This window comes from Pristiophorus japonicus, chromosome 17, assembly GCF_044704955.1.
Source record: "Pristiophorus japonicus isolate sPriJap1 chromosome 17, sPriJap1.hap1, whole genome shotgun sequence".
NCBI classification, from domain to species: domain Eukaryota; kingdom Metazoa; phylum Chordata; class Chondrichthyes; family Pristiophoridae; genus Pristiophorus; species Pristiophorus japonicus.
In genome coordinates, this window is record NC_091993.1 from 84,441,770 (window position 1) to 84,459,037 (window position 17,268).

The 17,268-nt window shown below is 41.7% G+C and overlaps 1 protein-coding gene across 1 annotated transcript in view; it reads left to right on the forward strand.

Moving 5' to 3' along the window:
* Positions 1-17,268, forward strand: part of ppfia4 (PTPRF interacting protein alpha 4) — an 846,733-nt gene that overhangs the window by 740,537 nt on the left and 88,928 nt on the right. Inside the window, exon 5 of the mRNA XM_070858909.1 lies at positions 9,741-9,857. Within this exon, the coding sequence (XP_070715010.1) occupies positions 9,741-9,857 (117 nt within the window). The remainder of the gene's footprint in view (positions 1-9,740; positions 9,858-17,268) is intronic.

Sequence of the window (17,268 nt, forward strand, 5' to 3'; positions counted from 1 at the left end):
TTTCACAATTATGCAAGTTTGGTCAATTTACATTTCTCCGAGGACGGCGTATGTGACCACTCCCGAAAAACCTTCTGGGCACTTAAGGAAAACCAACGCACATTAAAAAATCGCGCAGAAAGACACCATTATTTTTAGGCCAAGTTTTGGAGCAAGTCAAGAACACATAAATATGCATAATCAAGCTTCAATTTTGAAACTTAAAATGTAGGAAATGGAGGTTTAATGGAATTCTATGTTTTGAATTTTTTTAAACCGACACCCCACCACCGAACATCTCCAAACCGGGCTCGAGGGTCGGAGCGTCAGCTTGAAAAGAAGCCCAGGGGAGTGTGGGGGGCAGTGGAAGGCGAACGGAAGGCAGGAGAAGCCTTACACGATGCATCAAATGAAACTAAGGGGGGTGGTTTGCCGATCATTGGGGATGCTCAGACCTGGGTGTGGTCCATACTAAGCCATCAACCTTGGGGAGAGAGAGTACAAAGAACCTTGTCCTGCCTGCCATTTTGAGCTTCTTGCAAAGGTACAATTTAATCATGGGGGCAGTACTGACAATGCCACACCTTGTGCAAGCCATCTGCAAGATGGTACTGCGGAGGAGACAATTGATTCGACGTCATCACATGAGGAACCTCAGAGCACGTAGGGAGATGGGCAGGAGGCCTTACCCATGTCGGTTATATCAAGACAGGCGTTCATACCTGCACCTGAGTGAGGCAGACTGTGTCAGAAGGCTGCGTTTCTGCAAAGAAGTTGTAACTGAGATCTGTGAGTTCGTAAAAGCAGACCTGCAACCTAGAAGCGTCAGGAGGACTGCTTTGTCTATTAAAGTGGAGGTTACAGCTGCATTTTCATTCTATGCATCTGGATCGATCCAGGCCACAATTGGAGATGTGTGCTCCATTTTTCAACATGCAAAACATATTGCATTTGTCAGGTGACTGCTGCACTATATACCCGGAGGAATGACTATATAAAGTTCCCCATGACTGCCCAGGCAATGCCTAAAAGGGCTGTGAGCTTCTCCAGGATTGCTGGCTTCCCAAAGGTACAGAGCTGCATTGATTGTACCCACATTGCCTTGCGAGCACCTTTGGAGGATTCCAAGATGTACAGGTTCAGAAAAGGCTTCCACTCCGTTAATGTACAGCTCGTGTGTGACAACATGCATCGCATCATGTCAGTTGATGCAAGATACCCTGGGGAGCACCCTATGTTCATCCTGCGCGAGAGCGTTATATCTGCCATGTTTCAGCAGCAGCCAGAAGGGCAGAGCTGCCTACTGGGAGACAAAGGGTACGCCTCGCCACCTAGCTCATGGTGCCCCTACGCATAACCCGGACGGAAGCTGACCGGGAATGCCGCACATTGCGACGCACAGCATATTAGAGAGGACATTTGGCATCTTGAAACAGCTTTTCTGATGCCTGGACCATTCTGGAGGCTACTTGTAATACTTCCCTGAGATTGTCGGTCACTTAACTCTTGTGTGCTGCATACTGCATAACTTAGCCATCATGAGACAGCAGCAGCTGGTAGTGGAAGACCCACCTGAGTTGAGAGTGGCTGATGATGATGAGGAAGATGCAGATGACGAGGAGGAGGAGGACGAGGAAGCCATACAACTACCTGAACCTGGAGCACGACAGCGGATGAGAGCGGGCCATCGTGCCCCTTTAACGATTGCTCGAGCCTTGCACCAGTAGCTCATCTGTGAACGTTTTGCTGCCTGAAGGCTCAGCGGCAACTATTCCACATGGACCATGTTTACTGTTTGGACCTGTTCCGTAATGTGTTGTGTTAATGGAACAAATGATGGAAATAACTCTTATTTACTTCAAAAAGTTGTGTTAATAATGAAACAAATAATGTAAATGATTGAGTTATAATTTAAAATATATTTCATTCAAAAGTTTAACAAACATTTATTTGTACTTAACTTTAATAAACATATTCTCGTAACAAACTTTAAACTATTCACTTAAGTTCACATACAAACTTTAAGATCACATACAAACTTTTAAACTTGTAAATTTACATAACTTACAAAAAACTTTTAATTTGAGAGCAGTTACAACAGTAACAACAATAATAATAACAATAACAACAACAGCAGCAAAGAAAGGCTGCACCCATCTCTCCTCCACCTTATTCTAAGACCGCCTTCTGCGCTTGGTCTTGGTGACTCCACCCCTGCCCGCTATCTGTGGTGCAGCGTTTCTCAGGTTGGAACATCTCGAGTAATGCGTACTTCTTAGTGGGGAAGGGGAAAGGGTGGGGGTTAAACTAATATGGCAGGGCGAGGGGAACCAATGCAGGGAGACAGAGGGAAACAAAAAGGAGACAAAAGCAAAAGACAGAAAGGAGATGAGTAAAAGTGGAGGGCAGAGAAACCCAAGGCAAAAAACAAAAAGGGCCACTGAATATAAAGGGGCTGCAGGAGGGGTCAAAACTAAAAATCATGGTTTAAAAATGAGGATGAAAACACTCTACCTAAACGCACGCAGCATTCGAAATAAAGTAAATGAGTTGATGGCACAAATCATTACAAATGGTTATGATTTGGTGGCCATTACAGAAACATGGTTGCAGGGTGGCCAAGACTGGGAATTAAACATACAGGGGTGTATGACGATTCGGAAAGATAGACAAGAAGGGAAAGGAAGTGGGGTAGCTCTGTTAATAAAGGATGATATCAGGGCAGTTGTGAGAGACGATATTGGCTCTAATGAACAAAATGTTGAATCATAGTGGGTGGAGATTAGAGATAGTAAGGGGAAAAAGTCACTGGTGGGCGTAGTTTATAGGCCCCCAAATAATAACTTCACGGTGGGGCGGGCAATAATCAAGGGAATAATGGAGGCATGTGAAAAAGGAATGGCAGTAGTCATGGGGGATTTTAACCTACATATCGATTGGTCAACTCAAATCACACGGGGTAGCCTGGAGGAGGAATTCATAGAATGCATACGGGATTGTTTCTTAGAACAGTATGTAACAGAACCGACAAGGGAGCAAGCTATCTTAGATCTGGTCCTGTGTAATGAGACAGGAAAATTAAACGATCTCCGAGTAAAAGATCCTCTCGGAATGAGTGATCACAGTATGGTTGAATTTGTAATACAGATTGAGGGTGAGGAAGTTGTGTCAGAAACGAGCGTACTATGCTTAAACAAAGGGGACTACAGTGGGATGAGGGCAGAGTTGGCTAAAGTAGACTGGAAACACAGACTAAACGGTGGCACAATTGAGGAACAGTGGAGGACTTTTAAGGAGCTCTTTCATAGTGCGCAACAAAAATATATTCCAGTGAAAAAGAAGGGTGGTAAGAGAAGGGATAACCAACCGTGGATAACCAAGGAAATAAAGGAGAGTATCAAATCAAAGACCAATGCGTATAAGGTGGCCAAGGTTAGTGGGAAACTAGAAGATTGGGAAAATTTTAAACAACAGCAAAGAATGACTAAAAAAGCAATAAAGAAAGGAAAGATAGATTACGAAGGTAAACTTGAGCAAAACATAAAAACAGATAGTAAAAGCTTTTACAGATATATAAAACGGAAAAGAGTGACTAAAGTAAATGTTGGTCCCTTAGAAGATGAGAAGGGGGATTTAATAATGGGAAATGTGGAAATGGCTGAGACTTTAAACAATTATTTTGCTTCGGTCTTCACAGTGGAAGACACAAAAACCATGCCAAAAATTGCTGGTCAGAGGAATGTGGGAAGGGAGGACCTTGAGACGATCACTATCACTAGGGGGGTAGTGCTGGACAGGCTAATGGGACTCAAGGTAGACAAGTCCCCTGGTCCTGATGAAATGCATCCCAGGGTATTAAAAAAGATGGCGGAAGTTATAGCAGATGCATTCGTTATAATCTACCAAAATTCTCTGGACTCTGGGGAGGTACCAGCGGATTCGAAAGCAGCTAATGTAATGCCTCTGTTTAAAAAAGGGGGCAGACAAAAGGCAGGTAACTATAGGCCAGTTAGTTTAACATCTGTAGTGAGGAAAATGCTTGAAACTATCATAAAGGAAGAAATAGCGGGACATCTAGATAGGAATAGTGCAATCATGCAGACGCAGCATGGATTCATGAAGGGGAAATCATGTTTAACTAATTTACTGGAATTCTTTGAGGATATAACGAGCATGGTGGATAGAGGTGTACCGATGGATGTGGTGTATTTAGATTTCCAAAAGGCATTCAATAAGGTGCCACACAAAAGGTTACTGCAGAAGATAGAGGTACACGGAGTCAGAGGAAATGTATTAGCATGGATAGAGAATTGGCTGGCAAACAGAAAGCAGAGAGTCGGGATGAATGGATCCTTTTCGGGTTTCGAAATCGGTGGTTAGTGGTGTGCCACAGGGATCGGTGCTGGGACCACAACTGTTTACAATATACATAGATGACCTGGAAGAGGGGACAGAGTGTAGTGTAACAAAATTTGCAGATGACACAAAGATTAGTGGGAAAGCGGGTTGTGTAGAGGACACAGAGAGGCTGCAAAGAGATTTGGATAGGTTAAGCGAATGGGCTAAGGTTTGGCAGATGGAATACAATGTCGGAAAGTGTGAGGTCATCCACCTTGGGAAAAAAAACAGTAAAAGGGAATATTATTTGAATGGGGAGAAATTACAACATGCTGAGGTGCAGAGGGACCTGGGGGTCCTTGTGCATGAAACTCTTTTTGGGTCCTTGTGCATGAATCAAAAAAAAAAGTTAGTTTGCAGGTGCAGCAGGTAATCAGGAAGGCGAATGGAATGTTGGCCTTCATTGTGAGAGGGATGGAGTACAAAAGCAGGGAGGTCCTGCTGCAACTGTATAGGGTATTGGTAAGGCCGCACCTGGAGTACTGCGTGCAGTTTTGGTCACCTTACTTAAGGAAGGATATACTGGCTTTGGAGGGAGTGCAGAGACGATTTACTAGGCTGATTCCGGAGATGAGGGGGTTACCTTATGATGATAGATTGAGTAGACTGGGTCTTTACTCGGAGTTCAGAAGGATGAGGGGTGATCTTATAGAAACATTTAAAATAATGAAAGGGATAGACAAGATAGAGGCGGAGAGGTTGTTTCCACTGATCGGGGAGACTAGAACTAGGGGGCACAGCCTCAAAATATGGGGGACCCAATTTAAAAGCGAGTTGAGAAGGAATTTCTTCTCCCAGAGGGTTGTGAGTCTGTGGAATTCTCTGCCCAAGGAAGCAGTTGAGGCTAGCTCATTGAATGTATTCAAGTCACAGATAGATAGATTTTTAACCAATAAGGGAATTAATGGTTACGGGGAGTGGGCGGGCAAGTGGAGCTGAGTTCACGGCCAGATCAGCCATGATCTTGTTGAATGGCGGAGCAGGCTCGAGGGGCTAGATGGCCTACTCCTGTTCCTAATTCTTATGTTCTTATGTTCTTATGGGCAGGCGGTAATGTGGAGGGCCCGGCTTGCGCCTCTTCAGAGGCTGGTCTGGGGATTGGAGTGGGTGTGGCAATTGATTCTGTCAATGGGCACAGAGTCAGGGCGTGTTCCCTTATTGCAGCAGCTAGTCCTGGGCATCAATCATATTCAGTACCTACCATTATAAATTATTACAAGCATCACCTTGGGCTTCACTGCTGCTTCAGAATGACTTGTCGTTCTGAAAAAGAATTTTTAGCTTGAGCAGAAACGAGATGGATTCCATAGTGGTGACAGGATATAAAAATGACACTGGAAGTGTGGCTTAGTAATAGAGTAAGAAAAAAAATCTGATAATTTCAATTTTGAAATGATGCTGTTTTTAAAAAAAAAATGGGTTTCCGTTACAAAAGAGTAAAGGTCCTACGTGGAATCATAGAATCATAGATTCGTGCAGCACAGAAGGAGGCCATTTAGCCCATCCTGTCTGTGCTGGCTCTTTGAAAGAGCTATCCAATTAGTCCCCCTCCCCACTCCTTCCCCATGGCTCTGCAAATTTCTCCTTTTCAAGTATATATCTCAATCCAAATGTGGATAGCACGAGCATACTCTCTATTCTGCATTAAATTGCCAGTCTGACTCTGAGAGGCGATAAGAGCATAAGTTTGAAAACCAAATAAAGTCGCACTGGTGAATAGCTTACATACCAGGAAGCCTGTAGTTATTACTGTCTCTGTTGATTTCAGCCAGTACTGTAATGTGGATACTGAAATTGGCCTCAAGACACTTGATTTTTTGAGAAAAATTCAGTCAGGGTTTCAGCTCTCGATTCCTATCCACTGGCTATTGCTGGAAGTGTGCATCAGTTGCAGTCTGGTGAGAATAGGATTGAGTTTGGGTGTAACAGCTCCTATCATCAAGTAGGCCACCAGTGAAAAAAAGACTTGCATTTATATAGTGTCTTTCACGACCTCAGGACAACCCAAAATACTTTATAACCAATGAGGTACTTTTGAAGTGTAGTCATTGTTGTAATGCAGGAAACACGGCTACAGATTTGCGCACAGCAAACTCCCACAAACAGCAACCTGATAATGACCAAATAATCTGTTTTAGTGATATTGATTGAGGGATAAATATTGGCCAGGACCCCGGGGATAACTCCCCTGCTCTTTTCAAAATAGTGTTGTGGGATCTTTTACTTCTTTTACCTAAGAGAGCAGACGAGGCCTCGGATTAACGTCTCATACCAAAGATGGCAGCTCCAACAGCGCAGCGCTCCCTCAGTACAACACTGGAGAGTCAGCCTAAATTTGCTCAAGTCTCTGGAGTGGGACATCAACCCACAACCTTGAGACTCAGAGGCGAGAGAGTTACCAACTGAGCCACGGCTGACATATATGTTCATTGTTAAAGCTTGCACATGAAGAACAGTCATTTGGATCTGGTGCCTGTGGGGTCTTTGCAACCATGTAACACCTTCAGGTGAGAAAAAGAAAAAGTTGGGGGAAAAATATAGAATTTAATTTTAGCTTTGTTGTTCTGTTTTGTGTCTTAACTTCTGTTCCAGTCATAGCCAGAGAATCACCTGAAATGGCTTCACTTCCCGCTCACGCACCGTTACTGCTAGAGTCCCCAAAGGATCTATCCTTGACCCCTCCTATTTATTATTTACATGCTGTCTTTGGCAACATCATCCGAAAACACACTGCCAAGTTGTACATGTACACTGAAAACACTCGGAGTTACCTCACCACCACCTCTCTTGTCTCCTCCACTGTCTCGGATTCGTCACACTGCTTGTCCAACATCCAATAATGATGACAGAAATTTCCTGCAATTAAATATTGGGAAGACTGAAGCCATTGTTTACGATCCCTTCCACAAACTAGGTTCTCATGCCACCAACTCCATCCATCTCCCTGGCCACTGTCTAAGGTTGAACCAGACCGTTCGCAACCTTGCATCCTACTTGACTCTTAGATGAGCTTCCAACCACATATATGCTCCATCATCAAAACCATCTATTTCTACCTCCGTAACACCACCCATCTCCAATCCTGCCTCAGCTCATCTGCTGCTGAAACCCTCATCCATGCCTTTGTTATCTCTAGACTTGATTATTCCAATGCTCTCCTGGCCAGCTTCCCATTTTGTACCCTGCATAAACTTGAGCTTATCCAAAATAATGCTGCCCGTATTCTAACTCGCACCAAGTCCCATTCACCCATCACCCCATGCTCGCTGACCTACATTAGCTCCCAGTCTGGTAGTTCCTTGACTTAAAAATTCTTATCCTTGTTTTCCAATCCCTCCAGGGCCTTGCTTCTCCCTATTTCTGTCAGTGCCGACAACTCTCGGATGTCTCTGTGCTCCTCTAATTCTGGCTTCTTGCGCATTCCTGACTTTAATCGCAGCACCATTGGCAACCCATGCCTTCAGCTGCTTAGGCCCTAAATTCTGAAGTTTCCTCCTTAAACTTCTCTGCCTCTCCAACTCTCTCCTCCTTTAAGACGTTTATTAAAACCTACCTCTTTGACCAGGTGTTTGGTCACCTGCCCTAAAATCTTCTTATGTGTCAAATGTTGCTCATTAATGCTCCTGTGAAGTGCCTTAGGTTGTGTTACTATGTTAAAGGCGCGCTATGTAAATGCAAATTGTGTGTGTCTTAGTTTTCACTTTTGTGTCTTAATTTTAGGTTCTATTGTATTTTAGCCCTCTTACTACTCTCCAAATAATGACCACAGTGAAGCCAAAAGACAAGAGCCTTTACTCTGACCATCCTCTGAGTCAATAGATTATTGGTTCAAGTCCCACTCCAGAGACTTGAGCATAAAAATCCAGGTTGACACTCCAGTGCAGTACTGAGGTCTGAGGTCGGAGGTGCTGTCTTTCGCAAGGGGACGTTAAATTGATCTACCCTCTCAGGTGACGTAAAATATCACACGGCACTATTTTGAAGAAGAGCAAGGGAATTATCCCCAGTGTCCTGGCCAATATTTATCGCTCTATCAACATCTTTTTTTAAAAAAACAGCAATCTGGTCATTATCATATTGCTATTTGTGGGAACTTGCTGTGCACAAATTGGCTGGCGTATTTCCCACATTACAGCAGTGACTACACTTCAAAAGTACTTCTTTAGCTGTAAAGCTGTAAGGTGTTATATAATTGCAAGTCTTTTTTCTTTATAGTTGGAACAAGATGATTTTTCTAGTGATACATGGACAAGTTGACACATGGGTTGAAATGCTGTCAGCTTAAATCACGATGGTTGACGTGGGTGCATGTAGCATACGTGATAAGTGAGCAGCACCCAGAATGCAGATAAGTGAGCATTGTGGCAGCTCTGCCAGAGTACTTGGTTTTTGTCAATAAAAAATTGGTTGATTGTATACCCAAAAGAGGAAAATGCAGAAACTTTCAAAGATGACAGGTGAAAATCACATTCTTCATCCCATTTCTTCAACTATTTTTTTCTCATAGCATATGGTGTAGGAAGTTTGGGAACTGTTAATTCTGGAGAGGGTGGCTGCACTAAAGGAAAGCCCAGAGACTTTCTGCAGTGGGTGTCTATTTATTCTTCCTCCAACAACTATTACACCCCTCTCATTTTCCCTGGGTCTGGCAGATAATTTGAAAATAATTTTTTAATATTTTTGTATTTTGGCCCTCTTACTATGATGCTAATAATGACCGCAATGAAGCCAAAAGACAAGAACATTTTCTCTCCTGCTCACTTGACTGTGTTCTCTGACTCTCCTGCCTATATCTTTCCCTTCCTGATCTGCCCTGAGCATGCCTCAGTTCTTGTCTTTTTGGCTCCATTGTTAATATTTGTGCTAACATACAAACAATGGCAGGCAGGAAAAGACCCTCTGGCCCATGCAGCCTGTCTCACACAATTGTGATGCCAATATATACACACTCCACCCTACCCAAATCCATGTGATCTCCTGGGAGAGGTGAAAAAACAGATTTTAAAAAACCCAGGCCAATTTGAGGGAACAAAGTCTGGGAAATTCCTCTTCTATACCTTCGGCGATCGAAAATAGTCTCGGAGATCACTCTGGCCCTGATAATTCTATGCAGCTGTAGTCACCTTTTCTATGAGGTGATCTCCACCCCAGCCAGAAAAAGGTCCAGCTCTCACTTGCAGATATGTAGTTTGATGTTATCTGAACCCTTTGTACTGTAACTGACCTGCGGCTTTCTCCAAGCTCAGTTATATGTATACACTGTAGTTTAGTGTCTTAAAATGGTGCAACACGAGATCTTCATCGTCCATACATTGCTAATTGCCTTTTGTTGCAAGGCTCTCATTACGTATTTCTCTTTACAGATGACTGTACTGAGGCAACAGACAGCACACACGCAGAGGAAAGCAGCAGCTGGTGAGGGACCGGACGAATTACAAATCGCAGACGGCACAGAACCTTCTCAGAAGACAACGTGGAAGGTACATAGTTTTAGCAGTTTGTGCCAGTAGTAACTTGGGTGCATTCTATGATTTTCATCTTTTGCACAAGAATACAAGGAATGCGCTTTTGACTCTTGTCTCTCCAGAGTATTTGTAAAAATTACTGTTAATATCATTCACTGTTTAGTACAGAGATATTTGAAGGTCTTTTCAGCACTTTAGTAGTGCTGATCACTGGAATAGTACAGAAAATGTTGATGTTTGTTTTATATTATGTTGGTTTCAGAAAAATTGAATTTCACAAGGAGAATTAGAACTTTCTGTCCCTCTTGAAGAAACCCTCAGTGAATAAAAACTCATAGTGCACAAAAATACAATATTTTCTCCACATTGTAGTCAGCTTGCCAGAGAATGGATTGAATCTTTAATATTCTTTTTGGATCCAGTCCCAAGGAAAGGGAAACTTAAAAAAAAATAGCATTCAGCTGTCTGATTATTGTGTCGAAATTTGAGAGCAATCCCATCAAAGTCAAAAAAGCTCAACTTTAGTATGGACAGCTGTATCTCAAAATTTATTCTGAGAGGAGCCATCGGTACCAGTCATATTAAATGACTTTATATTAGCAATAATTATTTCAGCTCTCTTTAATGTAATAACATGTAGAAAGGAACATTTTAGGATTAATTAAAGTAAAAAGCCATCGAGTAAAATGTATGTCTGCAGTGCAATATCTACATCTATTCAATTAATGAAATAACCTGAATAACTTACTTGTGAATGTGATTCTCATTTGTCTTTCCATTTGTGGAATGAAAGTCTATGTTACAATGTCATCTCTATAATATTCTATAGTTAAACATTATTGCTCTTATATGAAAAGGGGATATCTAACCACGATCCTTTCTATCTGACTTTCTCTCTCTCAATCCAAAAATGACAAAAATAAGATTACTCAAGACTGCTTTTTCAAAAATACAAATATTTTTCCTTTAAAAGCTGGTTTTGTCATAGGTCATCAAAGGAACATAGGAACAGGAATAAGCCATTCCGTCCCTCAAGCCTGTTGCATCAATCAGTTAGATCGTGGTTGATCTCTATTTGGCTTATGTTGAGGTGAAAGTGTGGAGATGCTATAACAGGAAAAAGATTTATAGCACAGTTATTCACCTTTCCAAATCACCCCCAGTTTTGACTTTCCCACTTCAGTCATTCATTTGTCATGTCAGTTCACTAGCATGGAGATTGAGGAAGCAGTTCAAAATACCTCATGTTATGCTCCTAGTTTAAGATACCAACAAAGTTTCCTATGGACGGGAAGTGATACGATGCACAACAGCAAGATAAGGCAAATGGGATTCTCAGTAATTCCTTGTGGAGCAATGTGTTCTCTCCTCCCACAATATACAAGAGGAACTTGGCTGAAAATTTGAGTGATTGATCACATGCAAAATAACTTGATTGGAAGGTCAAGCTAATAGCAGATGGTTCATGCAAATTACTGTGCGTGTGTGCGTGGCTATTTTCATATGATACATAATGCAGTAATGTACCAAACCAACCACATTAGAAAAGAACTGAGCCATATGTTGGTTTAGACAGTGTAGGTGGGAAATGAAGTTTAGCACCATCAGTTACATCTTATTACAATAAGATAAATGGACTGGTGCAGTTTATCTCTTAATTTCCCTAGACAGTACGAACACTTGTTGCAGTTTTTTTATGAGAACCGGTGGAACTCTTGTTATGCAATAGGTCAGGAAGAAAAAAAAAGCTGAATATAAAATGTTAAGAAAAAGAAAACTCAGCATTTTGAAGGCTGAAAAACAAAATATGCTGAAAATACACAGGAGGTTATTAGATGTGAATGAGCAGAAAGGCTGGGGGTTCAGGTAGGGCAGGATTGTTGCAAATAAATGTTTGTAGCATTTCAGCCCCATTGAAATATTGAACTATTTTTCCGATGCTGACGGATGTGCAGCATCCAGCATTTCCAGCATTTTGTGTTGATATTTCATTGTAATAAATTTGCACACAGCTCTATGCACTGTCTCTTTGGTGCTGCAAGGGGTAAACTAAAGATATGTTCGTAGTTACTTGTTAGTGTCAGAAGATTGGAAGGATGGTCTTCATTCTGGAGAGCTTGCATCTAGTGAAACTCAACAGTCAATGATTTTAATTCACTTACCCTGCAAATAAATGGAACACACTCTTGTTATGAAATTACGAGCCAATTACATTGAAAATCTGAGTGCTACTCTTCCATAAATCAAGGAAATCTGCTGCATCGTGAATATTATTAGCATTTCTAGAGATTGAAAAAACTAATAACTTCCAGTAATATGCTGACTTATGATATTTATTAAACATTTGAAAATCTTTAGTGCTTAGACTGCTGGAAGGTTCAGGGAGATTCCTGTCTCCCTAAGCTAGCTGCCTTTTTAAATGTCTTTCTACCTGTACCATGTAATACTGAAATAAACATGGTCCTAAAGTGACTCAAACAACTCTCGCCATAATAACATTAAACAACTAAAACACCTAATGCAAAATGTTACAAAATAAATAAGTATTTAAATGTTTTACCTTTAGAATTTCTTCTATCTTCTCTTCTCCATCCCCTCCTTTTTATTTTAACTTTAATTTTACTCTTTTAATTAAATGTGTATACTATCCTAACATTTTTTCCCCATTTTATATGAAGTTTAAAAGGTTTCACCTAATTTAATTTTTCTGCTTCTTGACCACCAGCGTCCATCTTGGACTTGGGGAGCAATTTATTTTTATAGAGTGGATTTTTACTGGCTTCCCACTTGCTGGAAGGCTGGTTTCCCATTCAATCAAACCCCTTGATTCTGAAAACCGATGTGCTGACTTTACAGGAGTGATGATGTCAATCTTTGAGGTGGTCAACTGTTTTCAAACTCAGAAGAGCTGCTGCCTGTGTGCATTTTTGTCAATGCTCCTGCAGCCCAATGTTGCCTCGATGAGTAAATTCTCCCGCAGTGCCCAGAGCACTTCAGGTCAGCTGCACTGCAGAGGCAGTCAGGGGATTACAATCTTTCTCATGATGTGTTCAGTGATGTTCACAATAAAGCAAACCAGGCAGCATGTTCAAGTTCCAGAAACAGTCGGAGCGTTGAAAATGCTTTGTTCTTCCTACAGATTTCTGTGTCCTTCCATGAAGTCTCTCACACACAGCTTGTTCCGTTTGTCTTTCTGTAGTGGCCGTTGCACAATTGGCTTTTCTTTTCACTTTGTGTCCGCTCTGGTAAATTTGTTATGCTTTTACTTTAATTCACGGCATCTACTTCACTTTCAGCTCCTGCTGAAATGAAATATTTTCATGGCAAACAGATATCTTGTTCTGAAATTGTTCCACTCTGTCTTATAATAAGTAATTCTGATATTGGTTAGGCCACATTTAGAATACTGTGTGCATTTTTTTACATTCCATTATAGGAAAGACATTAAGGTCATAGAGTTTGCACAGTTTATATTCACCGAGATGATGCCAGGGAACTATAGTTATGAGGAGAGATTTGAGATATTAGGATCATTTGTACTGCAGAGGAAAATATTGAGAAGAAATTTAGTTGACGTTTTTAAAATTATGGAGGATTTTAATGGAATGAATATGGAAAGACTTTCCCCGTGATGGGATGTCCATGATGCAGCATCATCAATTTTAAATTGTTACTAAAACAGTGAAGAAAGAGGATTGGAGAACTTTTTATGCAAGGTTGTAAACTTCATGTAGCTTGAAACTGCCACCAAATGTCTGTTAGAGAATGACACCAGAATAAAAATTAAAATGGCTTTCTGGAAACTGAGTCGCCCAGTTGGTTTGAACATTGTCTGGGCTGAAAGTCTCCTCCTTCTTCCAGCTATAAGGACACTAAACAAAATAGTTTTGAATACTTGGATCCACCACATCAAAACATACAGAACTCGCCCTGATTGATGCTAATCTGTCGTAGTCTGGGTCAAACGATGGAAACATTCACATTTGGTACCTGTTCAAAGTTCTGATTGAGACATGTTGAGAAAATGCTATATTGCATTTCACAGTGCAGTATCTGGCCTGAGACAGGTCGATGCTGACACTGGTTATAAAGTAGTCATTCCCCAGCACTGACATTATTCACCTTGGTGAGCACAAAAAATTACTGCCCTCCGAAAACAAGTAACACATATATATGCACATACCTCAGTAATTACCAAAATTCACTTAACTTATTACAATATCAATGACGCACAGGTTCAGTTGATACATTTTTAGGGAGTCCCTGAGGAAACACCTAAGGCCCACTTCAGATTTGAGCACATAATTTGGGCTGACACTTGCATTGTTGGAAGTGCTGTCCTATGAATGAGGCAGTAAACGAAGACCCTCTCTTCCAGCTTCATTGGATGTAAAACATATCATGACGCTATTCAAAAAACGAGCTGGGAATTCTCCTGATATCCTGGTCAAAATTCCTCCCTCAGTCAAAACCACCAAAAATAGAAAAACTGGCCATTCATCTCATTGCTGCTTGCAGAACTCTGCTGTGCACGTAATGGCTGCCGTCTTTGCCATCATAAGTGATTGCACTTTGAAAGTAATTCATTCAATAGAAGCCCTTTGAGCATCCTGAGAAATGTGGTAATGTATATATATATAAAATGATTACATTTACAGCTCTTCTGATCTCCTATCTAAAGAAAGAAAGACTTGCATTTATATCATCATCAACTTAGGCAGTCCCTCGGAATCGAGGAAGACGTGCTTCCACTCCTGAAGTGAGTTCTTTGGTGGCTGAACAGTCCAATATGAGAGCCACAGACTCTGTCACAGGTGGGACAGATAGTCGTTGAGGGAAGGGGTGGGTGGGACTGGTTTGCCGTACGCTCTTTCCGCTGCCTGCGCTTGATTTCTGCATGCTCTCGGCGATGAGACTCGAGGTGCTCAGCACCCTCTCGGATGCACTTCCTCCACTTAGGGCGGTCTCGGGCCAGGGACTCCCAGGTGTCAGTGGGGATGTCGCACTTTATCAGGGAGGCTTTGAGGGTGTCCTTGTAACGTTTCCGCTGCCCATCTTTGGCTCATTTGCCGTGAAGGAGCTCCGAGTAGAGCACTTGGTTTGGGAGTCTCGTGTCTGGCATGCGAACCATGTGGCCTACCCAGCAGAACTGATCTAGTGTGGTCAGTGCTTCAATGCTGGGGATGTTAGCCTGGATGAGGATGCTGATGTTGGTGCGCCTATCCTCCCAGGGGATTTGTAGGACCTTGCGGAGACGTCGTTGGTGATATTTCTCCAGCAACTTGAGGTATCTACTGTACGTGGTCCATGTCTTTGAGCCATACAGGAGGGCAGGTATTACTACAGCCCTGTAAGCCATGAGCTTGGTGGCAGTTTTGAGGGCCTGGTCTTCAAACACTCTTCCTCAGCCGGCCAAAGGCTGCACTGGCACACTGGAGACCTTTCACAACCTCAGGACCAGTGAAGTGTAGTCACAGTTGTAATGTACGACACGCGGCAGCCAATTTGTGCACTGCAAGCTTTGATAAACAGTAATGCGATAATAACCAGATAAATCTGTTTTAGTGATGGTGATTGAGGGATAAATATTGGCCCAGGCACCGAGGATAACTCCTCTGCTCTTCTTCGAAATAATGCCATGGCATCTTTTACATCCACCTGAGAGAGCAGCTGGGGCTTCGGCTTAATGTCTCATCAAAAGTCTCTCAACAGTGCAGCACTCTCTCAGTACTGCGCTGAATGGAGTGTCAGCCCAGATCTTTGTGCTCTGGAGTGGGACTTGAACCCACAACCTTCTGACTCGGGCGAGAGTGATACCAACTGAGCCATGGCTGACAGCTAAAGCGGCACTACAGATCTCCCTTCCCCAAAATGTACTACTTCAGGCCTTCACTCCTAATTGAAGGAACAGGCCCAGAACTCCATTGCGATACAATCTTTCGAGGGCAGATCCAATGAGATCACCTTTCCCAGGGATCAGGGTTTCTATAAATGCTGAGATTGCTAATTTTGGTTAAGTTCTTTTCCTTTAGAAATGATCAAAAATACAAAAAAGTTAGAGAAACTATCCAATACGAATCCACCTACCGGAGCATCGTTCAGTCCAATCTTTATATGCTTCATGTTGATTTGGCTTTCAATGGAAAGTTCATGCAAATAAGCTAGCTAAAGTAGATTTTTAAGAAGTGTGAAAAGAAACATCTAGAAATGCTCTTCACAGTAATTTGCCATCACAAAGTTAGAGTGCTTTGCTTTTTATCTTAATTAACATCAACTCCGTACAAAGTAACGATCTTCTCATACTGCATGGAGCATTTTCACCTTTTGTCATTCGGAAACCTATTTATACACTAATTGTACAGCCTCTGAGGGTTAGAATAAGCCTGTTGTTTGAACTGTGAATTGCTGTAAGTCGACTGATTTTGAATTCCTTTCTTTAAAGCTATCTCTAATGAGCATTTCATCCTAACTTTATTGCTTAATCAATTTCTAATTGTTATCGATCTGCATATATAAATCAAATGATATTTGAAAAGTGCAAAATACTCGTAGTATAATTTTCAAATTAAATGTAAAGTAGTCTCATTAGTGCTTTCTGCAGTGACGCTGCAACAAGACTATGTATGTGGCAAATTTTTGCTATTTGTTCCATTTTGGACTCTTATTTTGTACCTTTGGATCTTGAATACAACGACTAATTTTCATAAATGCTAAAACGTTAGTAAGCAATCCTGTTGAAGGGTGTTTAATTAAACCAATATTATCTTGCAAGAAAATATTGGTTTTAAAATAAAATCGAGGTTATTTAATTACACTAGTTTCTCACTCAGTCCCATAAAGCCAATTCCCTGAGCCACCAGTGGGATCTAGATCCTTGAGCACAGGCAACCCCTCAGGCATTTCAAACTTGAGCTTGGCTTTACCTCACGAGTAATACTTGATTTTTCTCAACTTCTCTCTTACTTTTTTTCAACTTTTCTACACAGAGGGCTTTGGTTCTTCTCTTGGGCTTCTCAGACAATTAGCAGCACTTCACATCTACTTGTAAGAATGCCGATAAACCACTGATGCCTTGCCTGCAACTGACAGCCGCTCAAAAAAAATATTGAGAAACTCCCCTGGTTACCTGGCAGCCATAAGACTTGAAAAGAGTATTCTGAGCACAACACGCTCCCCACCCCGCTGAGCAGTGTCACATTTTTACACCCTCTGTATATAGCCATCCAGTTCAAATGGTTTAATAATGATTTTTCACTGTCCTGAATCAGCCCTGTTTATACTACAGGTTGGGTTCGTCGGCAACAATAACTTGTATATATATATATAGCGCCTTTAACATAGTAAAACATCCCAAGGTGTTTCAGAGGAGTATTATATGACAAAAATTTGACACCAAGCCACATGGGAAGAAATTAGGGCAGATGAC